This window comes from Carcharodon carcharias, chromosome 11 (genome assembly GCF_017639515.1).
Source record: "Carcharodon carcharias isolate sCarCar2 chromosome 11, sCarCar2.pri, whole genome shotgun sequence".
NCBI classification, from domain to species: domain Eukaryota; kingdom Metazoa; phylum Chordata; class Chondrichthyes; order Lamniformes; family Lamnidae; genus Carcharodon; species Carcharodon carcharias.
The window spans coordinates 82,959,621-82,984,302 of NC_054477.1; the positions used below are offsets into that span (position 1 = coordinate 82,959,621).

The following is a 24,682-nucleotide window of genomic DNA, read 5'->3' on the forward strand; positions in this document are numbered from 1 at the left end:
ATAAACCATTTTTTAAGTTAGTATGATTAGCTTGCTTACCCAAGGCAACTGCTATATATTAGTTACCTGTAACTGATGACATTAGGCCAGCATTTGTGAAGCAGGGTATCTCGCATCATTTCAGCACATCTCAGCTCAAATTTATTTTTGTATCAGAAATTGCTAGAAGTGCAAGCTAAGATTTAAGGATTGAGAGAAAAGAAAAACCGCTGAGGGTGTGTTAGGGCAGATGAATTAGAGCCAAATCGGGTACAGAAAGAGGGCAAGAAAGATTCAATTGAAGGGGGAAAGAGAGGAAAAAATATTTCGTTTAAAAAAAACCTTTTTTTCCATCTGAGGAGATGCCACAGTTTAAATTATTTAATTTCTAGGCCAGAAAGTTTGATTGGCACTGTTAATAATTATGTTAAAAAGTACTTGTACTGTTAATTACAAAATTTAACATCCTGGTGAGTTTAATGACACAGTACAAATCTAACAAGGTCTTAAAAATAACAAGGAGGGTAAGGGCAAGATACCTTTCGTGCAAAATAAATGGTGGAGCATTGTAAAACAACCAGCAGGTTCTGGAGATTCGCCTCTTAATCCCTTGAGTGATTTGCACATTAAACCGTTTGTCATTATTATACTATTACTTTTCTAGCAAGATTCAGCTCATCTATATTAATTTCAGATGCTAAGCTATGGTGTTCTTCTAACCTGGTTTATTTTGACGAAGCAGAATAATTTTAAATCTATTTAACAGCACAGAAATTGTCACTAATTACTTTAATCTTTGAAATGTGAGCTGATATCAATAACATGATGTCTTTCCTTTTAGACATATCACCCAGCATGTTATGAAGATTACAAAAATGTGAGTATAAAACCAAGTTACATTTTACCAAATATAACTATTGAACACCAATATATTGAAATATTACTCATATGTCAAAGTACAGTTAGATTGGATTTTGTGCTATTTTCAGAAAAACCCTGCAGTAGTTCTGTGGGATGTTGTACATTATAGGAACAATATGTAGTTACTTTTAAGAATATAAACTTCAGCTAAAAGTAAATTTTACTATCACTTTATGAAATATTTATGAAAATTGCTTTTACATTTTTTTTTCTCGTTGCCTTTTTCAGGCTTCATTTACAGATTCAACTCCATCTCCGAGTGAAGCTCCTATAGAAAATCCACTACATTCAGTTATTAAACAGGAGCAATTGGATAGTAGTTGCAAGACCCCAGATCCTACTAACAGCTGTAAAGATACTGAGAATGAAGGGAGCTGTGTGTTGACAGATGATAATAAAACTGAAAAAGATGCTGCAACTGTGAAAATGGAAACAGTCTAGGTCTTCCTTTGATGAAGAAAATGATTTTTTGTTGACCATTACAAACTTTAGTATTACAAGAAGAAGCAGATTCAAGATGAATGGTTGGATTTGATGTATCCTTTTGTATGAGGGTGACTATTGTATGACATGAAGTGATACTACCTCTTGCTAAGTTGAAATCATTGGGAAACATGCAAAGCAGCAATAGTACATGCTACCTTCAAGGAACATGTCAAATTTGAACTTCTCCCCTTTTGTTTATATTTTATTATTTGAGGCAGGGATCTCAGCAGAAGTTATATTGAATACATTTTGGTATTTGTATGTTCAACTGCATGTGCAGTTCAGGTGTGTATTACTGTGAGAGTGCTGCCAATGAGTGAATGCACTTGGGGAATGAAAATGTTACTTTTGTAAGAATGTAAATTCTAAAAACAATAAAATATTTTTGAAATATGTTTTGTGTACAGTTGATGGAAAGTATTTAAGTTAATTTTTTTTAAATATTTATGGTGCAATGGAAATTAATACTTCGGTTTATTTAGGAAATAAAATTTGTTAAAACTACAGGATCTAAACTATTGAAAATAGAAATAAAACTTGATATTTACCTGACATAAAAGTTATTTTGTTTTTCATGTGGATTCCTGCATTAGTAGTTGTTTTGATAAGTTAGTAAATCTTCATACAGCAAAACGATCTATGCACCTGAAAACAATGCAGTGTTGAAACCATTAGAAGTTAACCTTGTATGTACTAAACTAAATAAACCGTCTGCACAAAATATATCTTTGTTTTCATTTCTGTAATTCTCAATCTGAGCAACATTAAAGTTAATATGCATTTATGGTATATTTTCTTGGAATGTTTACTTGATTACCAGGCAGCATTTTGCACAGCATTCCAACTGCTGTGCATTTTAATTCTGGTATTGACTAAATTTAATCATTTGGAAAATTAAAAATAAACTGTCTTCTGCTTGAAACTTGAATTGGTGTGTTGCATGGGAACAAGAGTAAACTTCCAGTCCCTAGAGTCTATGCTGCCATTTAGTAAGATAATGGCTGATCTGTACACCTGCTTTGGCTAGCAAAAATATATCCGTTCGCAAATATATTTATTGCTGAAAGAAAAAATGTTTTGTCCAAGCTTTTCATGTTGCACTCAGGACAATTTGCAAGAATACAATGTAAGGGAAAACAATTTATATTGTGCTGATTGGGCAAAGCCTCTACTAATCAGAGTCTACTTGCCAACCAATCAGCACTCTCATACAGTATAAATTTGTTGTTTTCCCTTACATTGTATTCTTGAGAATTGTCCTCATGAGTGCAAGATGAAAAGCTTCAACAGAACATTTTCTTCCAGCAATATAGTTATTAATTGATAAAAACAAAGAACTGCAGATGCTGAAAATCTAAATTTTGTTTTAGTTATTAATTGAGTTAGCAACTACTAAAGTTGCCACCGTTTGTGTGATTAACTTTGCTAACTTCGCTGGCCTGCCTCTGATTTATGTTATGTTCCCTTGTCCTAGACTCGTCCACCAATGGAAACGTTTCTATCCATCCTGATTTCTTTCAAAATCCTAAAACAAAACTCTCAGGTTCCTATTAACTTTCTACATTCCAGAGAACAAGCCTGGGTAATGTAATCTCAAGTTTGAGCTGCACTCATTTCCAGGCCAATATATCTTTTAAGTTACAGTGTATATAACTATCTAGTACTATTAATGTCTAACATGGCCAAAAGATGTAGCAAAACATATACCCTTGTAAATGCTAATATTCATTAGCCATCTGGATTATAATTTGTATGTGGCTGCTACATTTTTGGTGATGTGGAAATGGACCATAATCTCTGGCCATTCACTTCCTAGCTGTTCACTTTATATTTTTTTTAAAACTCCATCTATCCTTTAGTCCAAATTAGGTGTCCCCACACTTGGCTCCATTGAAAACCATCTGCCACAATTTTGACCACCCACTTAATATCTAATTTTATGTAATTATAAGTATACATTGTCAGTAATTGTTCTATCAGCAAATTAGGATATGTAGCCGTCTAATGTTATCCATGATATTAATGGCTGAGGCCCAGCACTTATAATTTCAGTAAATATCCATTATCCCCACACTGTCTTACTGCCTAACCAATCTCCTAACCAGGTAAATGGTCGCTTTTGTGGAACCTTTTTGAATGCTTTTCGGAAATCCATCTATGTGGTGGTGGTAATCATTCCTGCCCAATTAGTAATAGGTCATTTGACCCATTCAGCCTGCTCTGCCAGTCAATAAGATGACTGAACTAATTGTGACCTTAACTCCACTTTCCTGCTTGCATCTCTGCTTCCCCCCCCCCCCCAAAAAAAAAATCTTTCACTCCCTTGTCAATCAAAAACCTAAAAGCCTTGAACAAATTCAATGACCCAGCTTCCACTGCTTTCTATGGAAGAGAATTCCAAAAACTAACAACACTCAAGAAGTTCCCCCATCTCATTTTAAATGGGACATATCTTATTTTGAAACTATCTCCTAGTTCTAGATTCCCCTGTGAGGGGAAACATAGTCTCAGCAACTACCATGTCAAATCCTCTCAGATCACACCTCATTCTTCTAGTATAGGCCCAACCTTTCCTCATAAGACAACTCCATCCCAGGAATCAGACTAGTAAACTTCCTCTGAACTGCTAATGCAAGGAGATCCCTCCTTAGATAAGGAGACCAAAACTAACCCGTACTCTAGGTGTGGTCTCCCCAATGCCCAGCACAGTTGGAGCAAGACTACCCTTGGTTTTTATACTTGCAATAAAGGTTAACATTCCATCTCTTGATAACTTTGAGATTCATGTACAAGGATATCCAGATTTCCATGTACTGCGGCATTCGGTAGTCTCTATTTAAATACTATACTGCTTTTCTATTCTTCCTGCCTAATTGGAGAACCACATTTTCCTACTTTATACTCCATCTTCCAAATCTACTTCGTTACTCAATTCAATTAGGTTGGTTAGATGATGTCTAGTTCCTATAAAATTCTATTTAATGTTTAGTCATGAACCTGTCTATCATTTTTACATGTGGGAGAAAACCTGGGCAGCAGTGACTATCATATCGTTTCACTTGGCTGGTAAGCTTAAAGATACTCAATCTACAATTTGTATCAGATTTCAGAAATGCAAACTACATGAATGGTAACTTACTTAAATGGATGAATTGACTAACGAAGTTTAGAACAAGGTATATGTGGAAGACAAATATGTACCCAAAGTTAAAAGGAAGAGCCAAGGTGGCTGAATGGATATGTACAAGGACAAATAAAATAAAAATGTTTCTAAACGTTAAAGAAATCTGATACTGAGGATAGCAAAAATTTAAAGGGGACAGGCTGCTTTAAGTCAGCAACTGGAAAAGAGAATTATAGGTAATTGTGGAAGTGGTGATGATGCCCCATCCACCTGCTGTCCTTGTCCTAGGAGTACAGGTCACATATTTGGGAGGTGTTGTCGAAGAACCCTCGGCATGTTGCTGCAGTGCAACTTGTAAATAATACACTACAGCCAGTTGTGAAGGGAGTGAATGTTTACAGTGGTGGATGGGTTGCCAATCATGCAGATTTCTTTGTACTAAATGGTGTTGAGCTTTTTGAGTCTTGGAGCTGCATTCATTCCAGGGTATTCCATCACTTTCCTGCTTGTGTCTAGTAGATGGTGGAAAGGCTTTGGGGAATCGGGAGATGAGTCCATTCAGCATAGAGTACCCAGCCTGCTCTTGTAGTCACAGGATTTATGTGGCTGGTCCAGTTAAGTTTCTAGTGAATTGTGACCCTCAGGAAGTTGGTGGTGCTGTGATAATGGTGATGCCATTGAAGGTCAAGAAGAGATGGTAAGACACTCTCTTGGAGATGGCCATTGCCTGGCACTTGTGTGGCATGAATGTTACTTGCCACTTATCAGCTCATACTTGAATGTTGTCTAAGTATTGCTCCAAGTGGACACTCACTTCAGTGTCTGAAGAGTCAGAAATTGTACTGAACACCAATAATCAGTGAACATCCTGGCTTCTGACTATGATGAAGGGAAGGTCATTGATGAAGCAGCTGAAGATGTTTGGGCCGAGGATACTGCCCTGAGGAACTCCTGCAATGTTCTGGCTGAGATGATTGGCTTCAAACAATGACAACAATCCTTCTTTGTGTTAGGTATCATTTCAGCTAGTGGAGAACTTTCCCCAGATTCCAACTGGGTTCAATTTTACTGAGCCACAGCTAACACTTAGTAAGTTATTGGTAATGCAATATGGACACTTGCCCACCCAAAACAATTTGATCTCCTGGACAACATGATAAAGTGGATAAAGACCTTGGCTAATTTGGGGGTTGGGGGGAGTTCCTCTGTGCTCCATTTGGATGACTGAATCACTCCAGATCACTTAGAACCTAAATTTCCTGCAGTACCTATTTTTTTTATAAGAGGTGATGTCTGCCCCAGCCAAGAACAAGCCCAGCACTCATTTGAAGGAATTCAGCAAATCAGCATCCACTGAACAAAATGGAAACCTCTTTCATTATTCTCTGGGAGTAAAACAACCTCCTGATAATGCACTGTCAATAACACTTTTCAGTACTTTGCTAATGAGTGAGTATGCTGATGGAGCAGTAATAAGACAAATTGGATTTGTCCTGCTTTTTGTGGACAGGACATACCTGGGAAAATTACCACATTGTCAGGTATAGGCACTATACCTAGAGTGTATAGTGTTGTAACTGTACTGAAACAGCTTGGCTAGAGGTGCAGCTAGTTTTGGAACCCAAGTTTTCAACACTACAGATAGGATGTTGTTGGGGCCCATTGCCTCCTTTGAAAAGGTGAGAAGATGGATCCAGACCCATTAGGTTGACCTCAGAAGGAGGCTGAGACGGATAATCCACTTGGCACTTCTGACTAAAGATGGTTTAACATCAGTCATAGGAAAGATGCTTGAGAAATCATGGATGCAATATATGATTACTTGGATGGAAAACATTAGGAACACCCAACATGGCTTCATAAAAAGGTCATGGCTTAAAAATTTGACTGTATTTGTTGAAGAAGTCACCCAAATGGTGGATGGGGAAGCCCAGTAGACATTGTCTGTTTTCAAAAACATTTTGATACGACACTGCAGAAAATACTTCTCTACAATTGAAGTCTCGAATATTAGTGACAATGTATTGATCTGGAGTGAGAACTGGCTGGAAGAAAGTAAGCAAAAATTAGCTATTGATGGATTAAGATCTGATTGGACCAGTCACTAGTGGTCATAGAAGTCTACAGCACAGAAAAAGGCCCTTTGGCCCATCAAGTCTGTGCCGGTCAAACAAGTACCTGACTATTCTACTCCCATTTTCCAGCACTAGGCCCATAGCCTTGTAGCCATGGCATCACATGTGCACATCCAAATACTTCTTAAATGTTTCTGCCTCTATCACCCTTTCAGGCAGCAAGTTCCAGACTCCCACCACCCTCTGGGTGAAAAAATTCTTCCTCACATCCCCCCTAAACCTCCTGCCCCTTACCTTAAATCTATGCCCTGTGGTTACTGATTCCTTCACCAAGAGGAAAAGTTCCTTCCTGTCTACCCTATCTATGCCCTTCATAATTTTATACACCTCAATCATGACCCCTCTCAATCTTCTCTGCTCCAGGGAAAATAACCCCAGTCTATCCAATCTTTCCTCATAACTAAAACTCTCCAGCCCAGGCAACATCCTGGTAAATCTCCTCTGTACTCTCTAGTGCAATTGCATCCTTCCTATAATGCAATTCCAGAACTGCACGCAATACTCTAGCTGTGGCCCTACCAGCATTTTATACAGTTCCAACATAACCTCCCTGCTCTTATATTCTATGCCTCGGCTAATAAAGGCAAGTATCCCATATGTCTTCTTAACCGCCTTATCTACCTGTCCCGCTACCTTAAGGGACATGTGGACATGCACACCAAGGTCTCTCTGATCCTTGGTACTTCCGAGGGTCCTACCATTCATTGTGTATTCCCAAGCCTTGTTTGTCCTGCCCGAGTGCATCACAGGATTGGTGTTGGGACAATTGCTCTATTATTTTTATTAATCACCTAGGGGCATGATCTGTAATTTTGCAGAGGATACTAAGATCTGTCAAGTGTTAGGGCTGTACATGATGCTCCACACATTCAAGTGGACGTTAATGTGTTGAGAGACTGTACTCATGACTGGCAAATTATGTTTAATACTGTAAAAGTGTTATGCACCTGGGTCCGGGTGAATGCTCAACATACTTACATCCTTCAGGAAAAAGCATTGAAGGAGAAGAAAGAAAGAAATATGTATTCTTGCACATAAATCTCTAAGGGTACATGAGAAATGCCATGAAACTATACCTAGAGTGTATAGGGTGTTGCAATACATTCATAGAGCTATTGATAATAAGAGGTGTTCTAATTCAGCCTTGTCTCAGACCTTGGTCAGGTCTCACTTGGAATACTTGGACCAGTTTTGATCTTTTCACATTGTGCAGCGTGGTGGGGGTGGGGTGCTTCTGAAATGGGTGCATAGGAGGGCCACAGGTCTAATTTTTTTTTAGTCAGTTACGGGATGTGGGCTTTGCTGGCCAGGCCAGCATTTATTGTCCATCCCTAATTGCCCTTGAGGTGGTGGTGGTGAGCTGCCTTCTTGAACCGCAACAGTTCATGTGGTGTATATACACCCACAGTGCTGTTAGGGATTGAGTTCCAGGATTTTGACCCAGTGACAGTGAAGGAACAGCGATATATTTCCAAGTCAGGATGGTAAGTAGTTTGGAGGGGAGCTTCCAGATGGTGGTGTTCCCATGTGTCTGCTGTCCTTGTCCTTCTAGATGGTAGTGGCTTTGGGTTTGGAAGGTGCTGCCTAACTGATCTTCAGTATAAAGCATCACAATTATCATGATAGGCTAAAAGAGTTAGGACTCTGCACTTTAAAGAAGCATAGACTTCGAAGTGATCGGATTGAGGTTCATTAAATAATTAAGGGAATACGTTGTGTTTCAGTTGACAGTTTGTTCCAAATAAATTGATTAGGGAGACCAGGAGTCACAAGGTTAATTTGTATATGCTGGATTGAGGTTAGATTAACAAGAGATAGTTCCTTCCCCATAGAATAATGAACCTCTGAAACAGGCTTCCATCTTATTCAGTTGACACTGATTTGCTGAACTCCTTTAAGTGGGATCTGGACCTGTTTTGGCTGGCGCAGACATCACCTCTTACAAAAAAACAAGTACTGCAGGGAATTCAGTTTCAGAGTGATCTGAACTAGATTCAAATGTCTAGATGAACCATGGAGGAATTTCCCAGATTTTCCTACTAAATTAGCCAGGGTCTCTATCTGCTTTATCGTGTTGCCCAGGAGATCACATGGTTTTGGGCGGGCAACAAAGTACATATTGTGATGCACAAAATATCACAATTCTGTGAAACTGGAGGGTCTTTTCCTGTCTGTCATTCTGCATATGTTTTGTTGCAAATATCTAGTTCATGTTTCATGTGCTTTAGAATATACCTTTTAGTTTTAGAACATAACTTGTATTTTTAAGAATTAAAATTTTAACTGTAGAAAATGGGGTAAATGTAACCCAAACAAGTTGGGAGGTTATTACACTTAAAAGATCACAATAGAAGAGATAGGGTTATAAAATAGCAGGTGGTGAAACTTAAACAATGCATAACTTAACTGAAAACAGAAACTGAAAATGGAAACACAAAAGGGAAACATAGAAAGGAAAGTGACCCTCTTGAGTTTCTAAGGAAACAAAAACTGAACCTGAGATTTGGAAACAAAAATTATTGGCAGACTGAAACAGTGTGAGGCCATATAAAGGGACACAGAACTATCCAAGTAGTAGTTACAGCTTGAGCAGTTTGCAGCTCACTGAGAGAAGATAGCCAAAGTAAATGAGTTAGATAGACCTACACTGTAAGCAGAATAAAAACCTAACATTATTCACAATGTGGAATGCAGGTGAGGCTTAATCTCAGTTTGAATGTTGTGAGGGAATAGAAGCTGGAAGATTGCCTCGTTTGAAACTTGTGGGTGGATCTACAGTAGAGCCATAGAGTTTACAGCACAGAAACAGGCCCTTCGGCCCATCATATCCATGCCGGCCATCAAGCACCTATCTATTCTAATCCCATTTTCCAGCACTTGACCTGTAGCTCTGTATACTATGGTGTTTCAAGTGTTTATTTAAATACTTCTTAAATGTTGTGAGTCGTCTTCCAAACAGTCTTCTGGCAAAGAAAACAACCAGCAGATTAGCTTGGTTGTGTTAGAAAAGTCACTAGAACAAGGATCTGAGGCATCCAGACATCAAGAGACAGTAAATGAAAGTTTTACCTCTGAGAATAGCTGGAGCTGAAGAGAATTCTCCAGAGGACTGTGGCATATTTATGAGTGTTCCCTACAAAAGTAAATAACTTTAAGTTGATGTGCTTAAAAAAAAATTCTTAGGGTAGTAAGAAGTAAAACTGAGTGCTTAACATATGCAGTTATAAACAATGGGCGGAATTGTCCCAGATTTGCACAAAGTGCAGTAGCGGACGGGTAAAATGTTTTCCGGCTGGTTTTCATGTCATGTCATCCCACACCTACCGCATTACTTATGCATTCCTGAGAAAAACATTGCTTCCATGTGGGCGGGCTGTCATTCACCCACCACGCCATCATCTTGCCACTTCAGCACGCTGGGCATGGTATTTAAAGTCCAGCCGCACGCACACATCTGAGTGCTTCCAGCCCATGACTACTGCAGGGAAGATGCCCACGAAAGGCAAAAAGACTGCAGCCTCCAGGTTTAATGACATGTCACTGGAATGCAATTTGGCCACTGTGGAGGCCCATCCTGATTTCCTCTACCCCCACTCTGACCACAGGATGGGCTGCGGTAATTCAGTCTTCTCATCACTCTCAACTCACACACTCACAAACTCATCACATATCCACAGGGATCTCACAACTCAAGGGACAACACCAATAACTCTCACAGTCTCCGCCCCCATTACCCCCCTTCTGCCTCCCAACCTCAACCCCCTGACGCCTTCATTACCCCCTCCCAACCTCAGCCCTCCAACACTTCTTCCCCGCCCAGCCAATCCCTGACCCTCCTCTCCCAACTCCTTGACCATCATCCGTTGTGAGCATCAACGGTGACTTTCCAACTTCCACGTGCTGCTTCCCAGCAGAGCCATGTCCATGAGAATCCACCCAGCATGCCATGGACATTCCTCCAGTGTGCTACCGCTGTTGGGCTCCAGCATCTTCTGCTCCACGTGTGTCTGCGAAGCGAGCAAAGCCCTGGTGGGTAAGTTCCGACTTCTGCACGTCACACTTGGCGAGGCGTGTTCTATACCAGTGTGTTTTCCTGCCGATGTGGGCAGACGAGCCAGCGGGGCGGGGCGGAGGAGGAACAATTCCAACGGGCAGGCCTAATAACAAAATGTTGATGTATTACAATGAGGTTCCTGACATCTGATGGTGGAGAACGCGGCCCGCCATCGGCAGGCTGAGTGGACGATCGCGAACTGGTTTCATGCCATCATGAAACCGATCGTGCCATATTGTTCACTCACACCACCGAACATGACTGTCGCCAGCAGGCACGGGAAATTCCGGCCAATTTTTTAAGTTAATGCCACTTGTTTTGTTTAAGTCTTTTATGTACAATAAAGTCTGTATTTGTTTAAAAATGACATCTTGAGATGTAATTCTATTGGTTAAAACAAAATGTTAGGATTTCTCTTTAAATGTTAACTAACCGGTTTCCTTATTTTCATTTGCTACATTACCCTCATTTTTAAAATTCTTTTCATGGGATGTGAGTGTCATTGGCACATCCCTAATTGCCCTTGAGAACTTGGTGGTGTGCTACTTCTTGAACCACTACAGTCCATGTGGTGTAGGTAGACCCACAGTGCTGTTAGGAAGGCAGTTCCAGGGCTCTTATCCAGTGACAACAAATGAATGGTAATATATTTCCAAGTCTGAATGTGTGTGGCTTGGGAACTTGCAGGTGGTGATGTTCCCATGCTTTTGCTCCCCTTATCCTTCTAGGTAGTAGGGGTCACAGGTTTGGAAGGTATTGTTGAAGGAGGCTTGGCGAATTTCTGCAGTGCATCTTGTAGATGTTACACACTGTAGCCACTGTGCAATGGTGGTGGAATGAGTGAATGTTGAAGGTGGTGGATGGGGTGCATACCAAGTGGGCTGCTTTGTCCCTCTTGACTTTTGTTGCAGCTGCACTCAAGTAGGCAAATAGAGAATATTTCATCATACTACTGAATTGTGCCTTGTAGATGGTGGCCAGTTCTGAAGATACAGTTTGTGGTGGCATACAATTCTGCTGCTGATGGCTCACAGCAACTGCCTCATAGATGTCCACTTTTGGGCTCCTAGATCTGTTTGTTGCACTCAACATGAAAATCATGCCATGTAACAAAATGTTGGGTGCCCTCATTGTGAAGATGAGACTTTTTTCTCACAAAGACTTTGTAGCGTCACTCCTATCAATGTTATTGTGAAAAGATGTGTCTATAACAGGTGGGTTAGTAAGGCCAAGATTTAAAAGGTTATTCCATTGTTGCTTTACTCACCACATGACGCAGAACTCACATGAAGCTACGTCCATCAAGACTCAGCCACTGGGTATACAAATAAGCCCCAACAAGAGAAAATGTTCTGTCCTTCCCTCCCTCATTGCTTTTTTCCACATATGTACCGCATAGAGGAATACTTCTTTGTCAGTTGTGGAAAGATTAGGGAGAGGAAGCAGTAGGTAGAAAGCCATTTTTGGCCTTAAGTCATAAGACTTTACAGAGTTGATAACTGAAGTCACCCAGGGCCAGACTCGCCTGACCTTACACAGCGTCTATTTGGCCGATGGGACAGGACACACTCAAGGATGGTACTGGAGGAGGATTCTTGGATGTTGGTTGAAATATTCAATTCTGAGAGTACAAAGTCATGTCTTTTCTGGTCTCTCAATTTGGACTTCAGACCCCAGAGGTTTGTGAAGAGAACTATGGAGGATCAGCTGTGTCTGATCCCACCTGTTTCATTTAAGTTGTTTTACAATCAAGTGGGCTGTTAAGCCACCATAGAACACATTAAAATTCAACCACATACCGAACCAGGTAAAGATGGCAGAACATGCTAGCTGGCATTGCAAATGGCTCCCTCACCCCAACTGCTGACCCCTTCCTTTCTATTGTTGCAAACTACTGCTGCTTCCCCACCAAAGTCCTCAAACATATTCTAATGAAAGGTTATTGACCTAAAGCATTAACTGTTTCTCTTTCCCTCTTTCTACAAATACTGCTTGACTTCTGAAAGTTTCCAGAATTTTCTATTTTTATTGATTAAACATGTAATCGGTTCCCAAATCCGTGCCTATCTTTCCTGCAACTCCACGTTTGAATCTTTCCAATCATGTTTTTGGCCATACTAGGGCACTGAAACAGACGAATCAAAGAAACAAATGCCATCTTCCATAACAGGTGTGATGCACCTACATTCCTCAACCTTTTTGCAGCCTTTAACATAATCTTGCACACCATTCTCTTCTAAACACTTCTCCCCCACTGTCTAGTTCAGTCAATTGATTCTACACTTATTAAATCCTAGCCAGGCCCACTCCAGCATTGGCTTCTCTTTCCCATTCTGTATCATTCCCTCTAGAGTCCCAAACGAATAAGCGTACTCTCTCTCTCCCCTCATCTGCATGCTGACCCTTCAGAATATCATCCAAACATATGCGGTCAGCTTCCACACGCTCTACACAGCCTAAGCTTTAACTCATCCAAAACTCTATTGCCCACATATATGATGCACCTCGCTAATTCATTGCTTCTATCCTGCAGACCTACAATGCCTCCAGTTTAGAATTCTCAAACTCCTATTTAAATTCGTTCATGATCTTGTTTCTGTCATCTTTGTTGCGGCTCTACAATTTCCCACATTTATGCTCCTTTTCACTCCCACCCTAAGCTCTGTTCTCCCCGCCCTCTGTTAGCCTGAGCCTCTATTCTCTCTCTTTCTCCCCTTCTTACCCTAAACTTTCATTCTCTTTCTGTTGGAGTGAGTTCCGTCTTTCTGCACTTGTTTTTCGAGAGTCCTTTCTCCGGAAATGAAAGCAATTTGCCATTTTCCGTTCCAGTAACACCGGAAGTTTATTCTCGTTGCTAATCAAGTCCGTTACTGTTGTTGCCACACTCCGTCCTAAAGAGCAGATAGTGAACATTTACCCGGGTTTCAGATCATTTGATGCAAGCTGGAGTTATGCCCGCGGTCTCTGCAACCGCCTTAGGTAATGCGACAAAACCGGGGAACTTTAGAGTTCTGTCGAAGGGTCATGAGGACTCGAAACGTCAACTCTTTTCTTCTCCGCCGATGCTGCCAGACCTGCTGAGTTTTTCCAGGTAATTCTGTTTTAACTTTAGAGGGACCGAGTGTGACCAGCAATGGGACGGGAGCGTTGAGGAAACATTCATTCAGAAAGACTGGAACGCGTATTAAATGTAGCTTAAGATCTGAAACATTGCCTTTAGTTTCGCTGGAGAAAAAAAAACCCGGAAAAATGTTCTACAATTGGAAACTTATTTAATTGACAAGTAAAGCCTCTATTCCCGAATGCAGCAGCTGAATTAGGAATGGGAAATAAGCAGGGGATTATTAGCATTTTCAGAGTGGACACAGGCACGATTGGCCTTTCCTGTTCTGTTAAGATTCTTTGAATAATTTAATTTGTTAACGAATTCATCAGAATATATAAAATAATTATTTGTTTGTATTGCATGCAGATTTGTTTTATGCCTAATATATCCAGGTATTTTTAGTTTAAAATTATTGATATGGTCAGTATTATTTGGTTACAGTATAACTATAATGATTTGTTTCACACAGATGCTGCTGTTAGCCTGAATATCTTGTATCTGGACAGATTAGAGTGTGTGGCCCAAATAGGTGTTATTATTTGTACTGACCTGGCAGGGGAGAGACCTTTATCGCGTTTCTGCCAGGGAAAGAGCAATGGCTATAACCAGTCAAACCCCTTACCATGGGGTACCTAACACCATCCGAGTCATGGTGAAGGGCAGCGAGCAAGGAACAGGACTGGATAGGACCTTCTTCACCAAGAGGATTCTATTCAAGCTGTGTGGTTTCGAGGCTGCGGAGATCTACTGCCTCCAGGATTTCCCCAGCGCTGGTTTCTTTGATGTGACCTTCAAGCACGTGGCAGCTTGTGTCAAACTCCTGAAGGTGTTTGAGGAAAAGAAAGACCTGCCAGAAATGAAGATCCTGACGGCGGAGCCGCTTTTTGTTCTACCGTTGTATCGTGAACGGGTTGCGACGGTACATCTGTACAACCCCTACGTCCCTGTCGCTGACATGCTCACCTTCCTTACCAGGTACTTCAATAAGGTTGGGAGCTGCACTGAAGTTAAAGATAATTTGGGGATCTGGACATGTAAACGCCAGGTTAAGGTAATGCTCAAGACCGACGGTAAGGGAGCCGTTTTCCACCCCCCTTCCAGATTCGCTATTGGGGGAAGCCGTGGGTACCTTGTCTACGCTGGGCAACCCAAACTTTGTCGCTCAAGCGGCAAGTCTGGTCATGTGGCGGCCAACTGCAGTGCTGTCCTCTGCAAGAACTGCAAAAAGGAAGGGCACCAGACAAAAGATTGTAAACAGGCTAACTGCTGCAACCTGTGTGGCAAGGCAAGTCACCTCTACAAGACCTGCCCCAAACGTTGCCGTACTTATGCACAGGCAGCTAAAGCCAACGCGGGGGAAGCAGAAGAAATGCCTTGTGTCACTCCAACCACCAAGGCCCCCAGGGAGAACAACGAGACAAAGGAGGACGCAGAGAGAGACAAGGTGGAGGAAAAGATTGGGGCAACAGACAGCCAATCAACAGCACTGCCCCCGATCCTCCCACTCCTCAGGAGAGCAAATCAACTGAGGAGGAGGAGGCAGCAGTGGGAAAGCAGCAGGGGGAGTGGCAGCTGGTGAAGAGAGCAAAAAGGAAGAAGGGGCAAAAAAGAAACCAAGCCTCTTCCCAGACAAGAGTCAAGAGGCGTCTCCTATCCGACACAGATAACAAGAGCAGCAGCTCTTCGGACGAACAAGTGCCAGGGCAGCACCAACAGAAGAAGCGGCAAAACGCTAGGGAGTTGGAGGACGAGACACCCAAGCTCCAGAACATTGGAGAAAATGAGACCAACGCACCCCAACTTTGCCCACAACCTGAAGAGGCCAGTGCACCACAACCCCAGGAATCTGGGAACAGTGAGGCGCTCAGCGCACCCCAGCTCCGGGAAGCCGGGAGCAGCAACGCCCCAGAGGGGGATAGGATTGGAGAAGCTTCTCCAACAGAGGACATTTCAAAACCCGCTCTCTGCACGGACCCCCAGATGCCACCCGAGCAGAACATCTCCAATGGGGAGGTTCAGGACGCTTTCCTCAGCCCATCCCACGTGAAGCAATTTGAGCACACTACGGGCATGAAGGAACTCTCAGAGACAACAGGTTTGGTAAGCGACTAACTGCTTTAAAATGGGTGTAAAGATTGTATCCATAAATGTGCGTAGCATTAAATCTACTACGCGATGTGTTGCGACCTTGGATTACCTTGCCAAGGTCAAAGCTGACCTGTTGTTTCTGCAGGAGTGTGTGATACCACACCTCAGCTCCTACAGGCAATGGTCACGATGGTGGTCCCATGGGCCATCGATCTGGTCAGGAGGAAACGACTCTCGTCCCTCCGGCCTGGGGATTCTGCTGCGGGGAGGCAACTTCACCGTCTCCCAGGTTAAGGAGGTGGTGGACGGGCGCCTCCTCGTAGCAGACGTAATGTACAAGAGTACTCCACTCCGTTTAATTAACGTCTACGCCCCGTCACAAGGGACTGAGCGGCTAGAGGTTTTTCAGCAGCTCCCACTGCTGCTGGCGACCTCCGGACCGGTCATTCTGGGCGGTGACTTCAACTGCATCATCGATGCGGCTGGACGATCCGGCAGGGCCGACAGCAGATTGGACGCTATGTCCAGATCCCTGATGGAAACAGTAAACAATGCCAAGCTGCACAACGTCTTCAGCAACCCTGCAGATGGAGCGCAGCGTAGATACACCTGGTCGCGGCCAGACGGGTCCGTCTGTTCCAGGATAGACTTCCTGTTTGTGTCCCGTGCTTTCACAGTCAGATCCACAGATGTCAAGCTGGTGTTCTTCTCTGACCACTGCCTCCTACTGGCTGACTGTCACTTAGAGAAGGACCAGAGGGTTGGCAGGGGGGTATGGAAGCTAAATGTGCAACTGCTGACCCCAAAGAACATTGAGGAGCTCAAGAGGGATTACAAAGGTTGGAGAACCATGAAACCCCTCTTTGAGTCACTGACACACTGGTGGGAAGCGATCAAGGGAAACATCAAGAGGTTTTTCGTCCTCAAAGGCACCCAGAAAGCTAGAAAGGAACAGAGGGAAATGTCCCAACTCCAGAAAAACATGCAGAATCTGCTCTGGCTACGGTCGATGGGGGTCGATATCAAGGAGGAACTCCAAGAGGTGAAGAGCCAGCAAGCCTCGCTCTTTGCCTCGGAGGCCTCCAAGATCATCTTCCGTTCCAGAGTCCGCTCCGTGGAGCAGGATGAGACGTGCTCACGTTTCTTCTTCCAAAAGGTACACACAGAGAGCTCTGTGATCAGCAGCCTGAAGGAAGAAGACGGCTCAGTAAAGTCATCGCAGTCCGACATTTTGAGGATTAGCAAATCCTTCTATGCCGGATTATATGACGTGAAGCCCACAGACAGCACGGCCTCCCAGTCCTTCCTGCCCTCTATCACGGAGGTCTCAGATGACAGTACACGGGAGAGTCTGGACAAAGCGCTAACTCCTGACGAACTGACTGAGGCCCTTGAGTCCTTCGAGAAGAGTAAAACTCCTGGAAGCGACGGCTTGCTGGCGGAGTTGTATTCGGCTCTGTGGGACTGGATCGGCCCAGACCTGCTAGAAGTGTACGAGAGTATGCTCCTGGCTGGCAGTATGTCAGAATCCATGAGGAAAGGCATTATCACCCTCATCTACAAGCACAAGGGGGAAAGGGAGGAAATTAGAAATTGGCGACCCATTTCACTGTTGAATGTGGACTATAAAATTCTGTCCAAGGTCATCGCCAATCGGGTCAAATCCGCTCTGGAATTGGTGATCCACCCTGACCAGACCTGCACTGTGCCGGGCAGGAAGATCTCTGACAGCCTCGTGCTGCTCAGGGATACAATTGCCTATGTACAGGACAGGGGTGTGGATACCTGCCTCATCAGCCTGGATCAGGAGAAGGCCTTTGACAGAATATCGCACACCTACATGGTGGATGTGCTCTCCAAAATGGGGTTTGGGGAGGGAATTCGCAATTGGATCCAACTGCTCTACACTAACATCAGTAGTGCAGTCTCAATCAATGGGTGGGAATCAGATAGCTTTCCTATTAAATCTGGAGTCAGGCAGCGCTGCCCTCTCTCGCCTGTTCTTTTCGTGTGTTGCATAGAACCCTTTGCTGAGTCCATCAGGAAGGATCCGGGCATGAGGAGTGACGATCCCAGGTAGTGGAGGCACTCAGATCAAAGTCTCCCTGTACATGGACGATGTCGCCGTCTTCTGCTCGGATCTACTGTCGGTGCACAGACTTATCCACATCTGCGACCGTTTCGAACTGGCCTCGGGAGCCAAGGTAAATCTTGGGAAGAGCGAGGCCATGTTCTTTGGGAACTGGGCTGACCGATCCTTTGTCCCCTTCACTGTCAGGGCTGATGGCCTGAAGGTGCTGGGGATATGGTTCAGAGGGACCAGGGCACGTGTTAGAAACTGAAAGGAGCGAGTGTCTATGGTGAAAAGGAAACTGGGGATGTGGGAACAACGCTCCCTCTCCATTGTGGGTAAGAACCTGGTCATCAGGTGTGAGGCACTCTCGCTATTGCTGTACCTGGTGCAGGTCTGGCCCATTCCACACTCCTGCGTGGTGGCGATCACCGGAGCCATCTTCCGCTTTATCTGGAGGTCGAAAATGGATCGTGTCCGCAGGGACGTGATGTACAAGCCTCTAGATAAAGTGGGAAGAAATGTGCCCAACATTGCCCTCATACTGATGGCCACCTTTGTGTGTGGCTGCATCAAGTGGTGCGTAGACCCTCAGTACGCAAACACCAAGTGTCACTACGTGCTGAGGTTCTACCTGTCCCCGGTGTTGCGAAGGATGGGTCTGGTCACGCTGCCGCAGAATGCTCCAAGCAATTGGACCATGACATACCACCTGTCCCTCGTGGAAAAATTTATGCAGAGAAACAGCTTTGACCACAAGTCCATCAGGCAGTGGTCGGCACGTAACGTCTTAGAGGTCCTGAGGGAAAGGGAGAGGGTGGATCCGGTGGGATGGTTCCCCGAGCAGACTGTCAAAGTCATTTGGCAGAATGCCTCATCGCCAGAACTTTCCAACAAGCACCAAGACGTAGCTTGGCTGTTGGTGAGAAAGGCCCTCGCTGTCAGATCCTTCCTACATGCCAGGAGTCTCACCCCCCCAGCACGTTGACCTCAAGGTGGCTGTGGTGGGGAAGAGACTGTTGTCCATCTCCTTGTAGATTGTGCCTTTGGAACGAAGGTCTGGAGAGATATGCAGTGGTTTCTGTTGAAGTTCATCCCGAGCAGTTCTGTGACACAGGACTCTGTGCTCTATGGGCTGTTTCCAGGGACACACACTGAGACAAACATCAACTGCAGCTGGTGGATCATCAACTCGGTTAAAGGCGCTCTTTGGTCTGCCTGAAACTTGTTGGTCTTCCAGAGCAAAGAGTTGTCCCCGACCGAGTGTTGCAGACTGGCACATTCCAAGGTCCAGGACTACATGCTGAGGGATGCACTAAAGCTTGGGGCAGCCGCCACAAAGGCACAATGGGGAAAGGTCACTGTCTAAGACCTTTCTGCCACAGTGCACCGAGGGGCTGGGAACTGTTTAAATCCCTTCGGGCTGTACAGCTCAAAATGAATGTCTGCAAATGATTGTAATATTCATTTATTGTATTGACGCATTTCGTGATACACGTTGTAAAAGTTGAACCTGATTGTACTTTTGTGATGGTGATTTTGGAATGGTTTGAAATGTTGTTGAAGATATTTTATGAATAAAGTATATTTTTGCAAAAAAAAAGTTTATACCAATACATGGAGTATAAGAAAAATAAACATTGAATGAATTGCAGGCCCAAATTCCACTTGAGGGTATGATAGGGTAGCCACCAGTGAGTCAAGGCTGCAGAATGGTCAGGACTGTGAACTAAATACACCATAAGTTCTATAGGAAGAATTGGGAATCTGGCACAGCGGGAAGAGAAGCATTAGTGATTAAGTAGGAAATTACTTCTCTGAGAGACGATATAATGAGAAGGTAGTGAAGACAAGGGAGGTTGTGGTGTACTAGTATGTCACTAGCCTAGTAAGCAATGCTCTGGTGACATGGGTTCAAAGCCTACCATGGCAGTTGGTAGAATTTGAGTTTAATTAATAATTGAGAAATATAAAGCTAGTCTCATGGTGATCATGACAATTGTTGTAAAAAAAAATCTAGCTCACTAATGTCCTTTAGGGAAGGAAATATGCTCTCCTTTCCTGGTCTGCCCTACATGTGGCTCCAGAACCACAGCAATGTGGTTGACTCTTAACTGCCCTCTGAAATGGCCTAGCAAACCTCTCACTTCAAAGGCAATTAGGGATGGGCAGCAAATGTTGGCTTTGCCAGTGATGCTCACATCCCATGAAATAATAAAAAAAAGCAGGCAGTGGAGACTAAGCACATAATTTATAAAATAGAAAAGGGTTTAAGATGCCAGTGGCAGTTGTTATAAGCCCTCTGGTAGTAGCTGTGATGTGGCAGATAACAGTGCAGAAATTAGACAAGCATGTGGACATGGCAAACTGTTTTTAATGAGGAGTCTTGGCTTCCATATATATTGGGACAAGCAGTTGGGCTCATGTCAGAAAGGTAGTAAATTTCGTGAGAGTGTTCATGATAGCTTTTTTGCAACAATATGCCTGAGAACCAACAAGGGGATAGGCCACATTAGGTTTAGTAATGAGCAATTTATCAGGTTTAATTAAGAACCTAACAGCGTGTGAACATTTATCTAATAGCAACTATAATATAATTGATTTCAATGTTGTGTTTAAAAGGGAAAAATACAAAACAGCTAATAAAATTCTAGATTTAGGTAAGGCTGACTTCAATGGGTCGGGACAGGCTGTAAGCAATAAACTGGGCAGATTTGTTAATAGGTAAAATGATTGAAGATCAGTGGAAGATGTTCAAAAAATAATTTGGGATATAGTACCAATTTATACTGCTAAGGATCTACTACTGAATAAAACCATGGACAACTAAAAAGGAAAGGAATAACATAATACGAAAAGAAATCATAGAACAATGAAAAACAGGACAGATGCTGGGAAATGGGAAAGATACAAAGAATTGATGAAACAGATTGTCAGAGCAACAAAAAGGGAGAATGAATAAAAACCTGCAAGTAATATTTTAAAATTTTTACAATGATTTTAAGAGCAATGTGGGCCTCTTACAAACCGACAATGGTGATCTTTCTGTCGAAGGGTCATGAGGACTCGAAACGTCAACTCTTTTCTTCTCCGCCGATGCTGCCAGACCTGCTGAGTTTTTCCAGGTAATTCTGTTTTTGTTTTGGATTTCCAGCATCCGCAGTTTTTTTGTTTTTATATAATGGTGATCTTGTTGTATATGCTGATAAGGAATGGTGGCCATGTTAAACAATCACCTTGCATCAGTATTTACAGTTGAGAGAATTTAGCCTACTGGACTTCCCAGGGCAGCTTGTATTGAATCAGAGGCTGGGATTCACCAAAATTAATGTAAGCAAACTAACAGTAATGAAGAAATACCAACAATTTATATTTATAGCGCACCTTTAACATAATAAAACTTCTTAAGGTGCCTCACAAGAGTTTTTAAAATTAAATAATGATATTTGTTATAACATGTCGATATTGGGAAAATCTCAAACACTTGATCAAAGAGAGAGGTTTTCTGGAGTGTCTTAAAGAGAGAAAGAGAGGTAGAGAGTCCAGAAGGTTTTAGGGAGGAAGTTCCAGAGCTTAAGGCCCAGGCAGAAGAAGGCAATGGCCATGATTGGTGGAACAATTAAAATCATGAATGTTCAAGAGGCCAGAATTAGATGAACACAGATGTGTCAGAAGTTTGATGGAGGAGGTTATCATAGGAAGAGGCATGGCCAGGGAGGGATTTGAAAAGAAAGTTGAGAGTTTTAAAATCAAGATGATGCTTGATTGGGTGCTAATGTAGATCATTAAGCACATGAATGATAGGGGATTGGCACTTGGTGCAATTTAGGACATGGACAGCAAAGTTTTGGATGACGTTTATGGATTGTCGAAAGTGGGATGTCAGCCAGGAATGAGTTGGATTGGTCAAGTCTTGAGGTAGCAAAGCCATGATTGAAGGATTAAGCAGCAGATAAAGTGAGGCAGTGGTGAAATCAGGCCATGTCACAAAGGTGGAAATCTTAGTGAATATGTGGATATAGTGGATATGTGGTTGGATGCTCATCCTGGGGTGAAAAATGACAGCAGGGTTGTGAACAATCTGATTTAGTCTCAGACAGTTGCCAGGGAGAGTGATGGAGTAGGTATCTAGGTAATGGAATTTGGAGGAGGGGCTGAAGACAATGGTTTCAATCTTCCCAATTTTAAATTGGAGGAAATTTCTTCTGATCCAGTACTGGATGGTAGATAAGCAGTCTGATGAATACCAACAGTGGAGGTGTTGAGGTAGAGCAGGATGTCGTCAAGGTACATATGAAAACTTTACTTTTGGAGAATGTTGATGGGGGCAACATGTAGATCAGCAATAAGATGAAAAATCTCTGGAACCAGATAATTTTCATTCCAGGGTTTAAAGAAACTAGGTCAGAGCATTTCAGATACTCTATCATGATCTTCCAAAGACCTTTTGATTTCAGGAACTGTTTCTTTAGATTAGAAAAATGGCACATGTCACTCTGCTACTTAGGAAAAGTGAGAGTGGGAAATCAGGCAATCATAAACCAGTTAACCTAACGTCTGTTGTCAGGAACATCTATGGAGAGAAAAACAGAGTTAATGGGCTGAATTTTCATCTCCTGACCCTGAACTGACCCATGTGGTAAGGATGAAACAGGAGGTGTGCAGGGCCACATTTTTATATTTCCCCTCTGATTCCCATGGTCTGCCATTTTCACTGGGTTGAGAAACATAGCAGGTTGCAACCTGACACCCACAGAAAGTGACGTTAGATTTGTCATTTAAGCGCCTGCTTCAAATTCAATTTTCCCTGTCATTGCTATTTTTGTGGAGGCAGGTGGGTTCTTGTGGGTTCTTGAAGGCTGTGGGAAGCACACCAGGTATGTCAGTTCATGAAACTTGGGGGAAGCCTGCTATGGAGTTGGGAACCTTTTGAAAGGTAAGTCTAAAAGCTCTTGCTGACTTCAACTGTCATAATGTAATGATGTTTGATGACTTAAGTATGTTTTCAATACAGTGATTGATTATAGGGCTCTGGCCTTAAAAGGTAAGACACCATAATCTGGATTTAATACAGCCATTTGCAGTGGGAAACATGGAGACCGGGCCCACTTGATCAGTCGAGAGGCCACACATCAGTCTCCTGGCGGCTGGAAAATCTCACCCAGTTAAGTTGGAGGTTGATGTGGGCCCATGGGGGAAACTCACTCACTTGCGCTGATTGTCAATTAGGTTCATTATTGAGCCAATTGACACCAATTATCCCTGAGCTCACCAGAATTTAGTGGTGGCACAAGGATTACATGTGAGTGGCACAGCTTTTCCATGCTGTCAGAATGACCTTCTGTGGGCGGGGGGTACGGTCTAGGATGGGGTTAGTCCCTCTTTCAAAGGTACTTAGTGCTGGACTGAGGGATGCAACATCGCCTCTAAACTCCCCCCATGTGAATCCCCTCTGCAACCTTTTTTAAAATTCTTTCATAGGATGTGGGCATTGCTGGCTAGCCCAGCATTTATTGCCCATCCCTAATTGCCCTCAAAGTGATGAGCCACCATCTTGAACCCATAGTGCTTTTAGGGAAGGAGTTTCAGGATCTTGACCCAGCAATAGTGAAGGAATGGTGATATATTTCCAAATCAGGATGGTGTGTGGCTTGGAAGGGAACTTGCAGGGGGTGGTGTTCCTATGCATCTGCTGCCCTTGTCTTTCCAGGGGTAGAGGCCGAGGGTTTGGAAAGTTCTATCGAAGCAGCTTTAATGAGTTGCTGCAGTGCAAGTTGTAGATGTTATACACTGCTGCCACTGTATGACGGAGGGAGTGGATGCTGAAGGTGGCGAATGGGATGTCAGTCAGGTGGAGTGCTTTGTCCTGGATGGTGTCAAGCTTCTTGAGTGTAGTTGGAGTTGCACTCACACTCCTGACTTTTGCCTTATAGGTAGTGGACGGCTTTGGGGAGTCAGGAGGTGAGTTACACTCCCAGAATTCCTAGCCTCTGACCTGTTCTTGTAGCCACAGTATTTATATGGTTGGTCCAGACTGCCCTTCCCAAAACCCCCATCTCATCCTCACTCACCTATGGCTTGAGTTTCTCGGTGATCCTAAACCTCTCCTTTGTGCGTTATCGTTTGCAGCCACAGCTGCCAGTGGCGGTCACTATAATGGAGAGCTGCCAGCTTCAGTTGTTCAGCAGCTCTTGGCAGGCTGATTTCCGCCCCTGGAGTCATGAATTCTGGGGAAGGACTGAGGCTGGCCAGTAATCCGGTCAAACCTCCCCCTCAGAAGTGACATGAGTTTTCTAACATTTATCCAATCAGTAAATCTGCATCAATTGTATTAAATAATGTCCCATGAAATTGATCAGTGCTGTGTAAGGGTTCAGATGCATTAGAGTACCTTGTCCAGTGAGTAGAGTGACCGTTTGCATTTTTGCAGTATGGAGAATCAGATATGAATGTTTGTAGCTGACTTGGTAGTTTGATTTTCACATTGATTTAACGTTCTGTCACCTGTTGACCTTTAAGGCATTCTTCCACTTTGTACTAGGTACACAACCAATGAGCCATATAATAACACTGGCAAAGCTTTGAAATGCTCATGGAAAAAAAATGCTATTCAAAAATCACTGAAAAAATTGCCCCTCTTACATTCTCAAAATTGTCAATCAAATGCAGGCAGTGAAAGTCCAATTGAAGTAATCTTTGATCCACATAACATTTCCCA

General features: G+C 43.1%; 2 protein-coding genes across 3 annotated transcripts in view; both read left to right on the forward strand.

Moving 5' to 3' along the window:
- Positions 1 to 2,107, forward strand: part of pcf11 (PCF11 cleavage and polyadenylation factor subunit) — a 40,934-nt gene extending 38,827 nt beyond the window's left edge. Inside the window, exons 15-16 of the mRNA XM_041199758.1 lie at positions 821 to 856; positions 1,129 to 2,107. Coding sequence (XP_041055692.1) covers positions 821 to 856; positions 1,129 to 1,341 — 249 coding nt within the window. The 3' untranslated portion in view covers positions 1,342 to 2,107. The remainder of the gene's footprint in view (positions 1 to 820; positions 857 to 1,128) is intronic.
- An 11,432-nt stretch (positions 2,108 to 13,539) lies between these two features.
- LOC121284348 (ankyrin repeat domain-containing protein 42-like) overlaps positions 13,540 to 24,682 on the forward strand; it is a 59,677-nt gene continuing 48,534 nt past the window's right edge. For both annotated transcript variants that reach the window (XM_041199759.1, XM_041199761.1), the window contains exon 1: positions 13,540 to 13,678. In XM_041199759.1, coding sequence (XP_041055693.1) covers positions 13,636 to 13,678 — 43 coding nt within the window. In that variant the 5' untranslated portion in view covers positions 13,540 to 13,635. The remainder of the gene's footprint in view (positions 13,679 to 24,682) is intronic.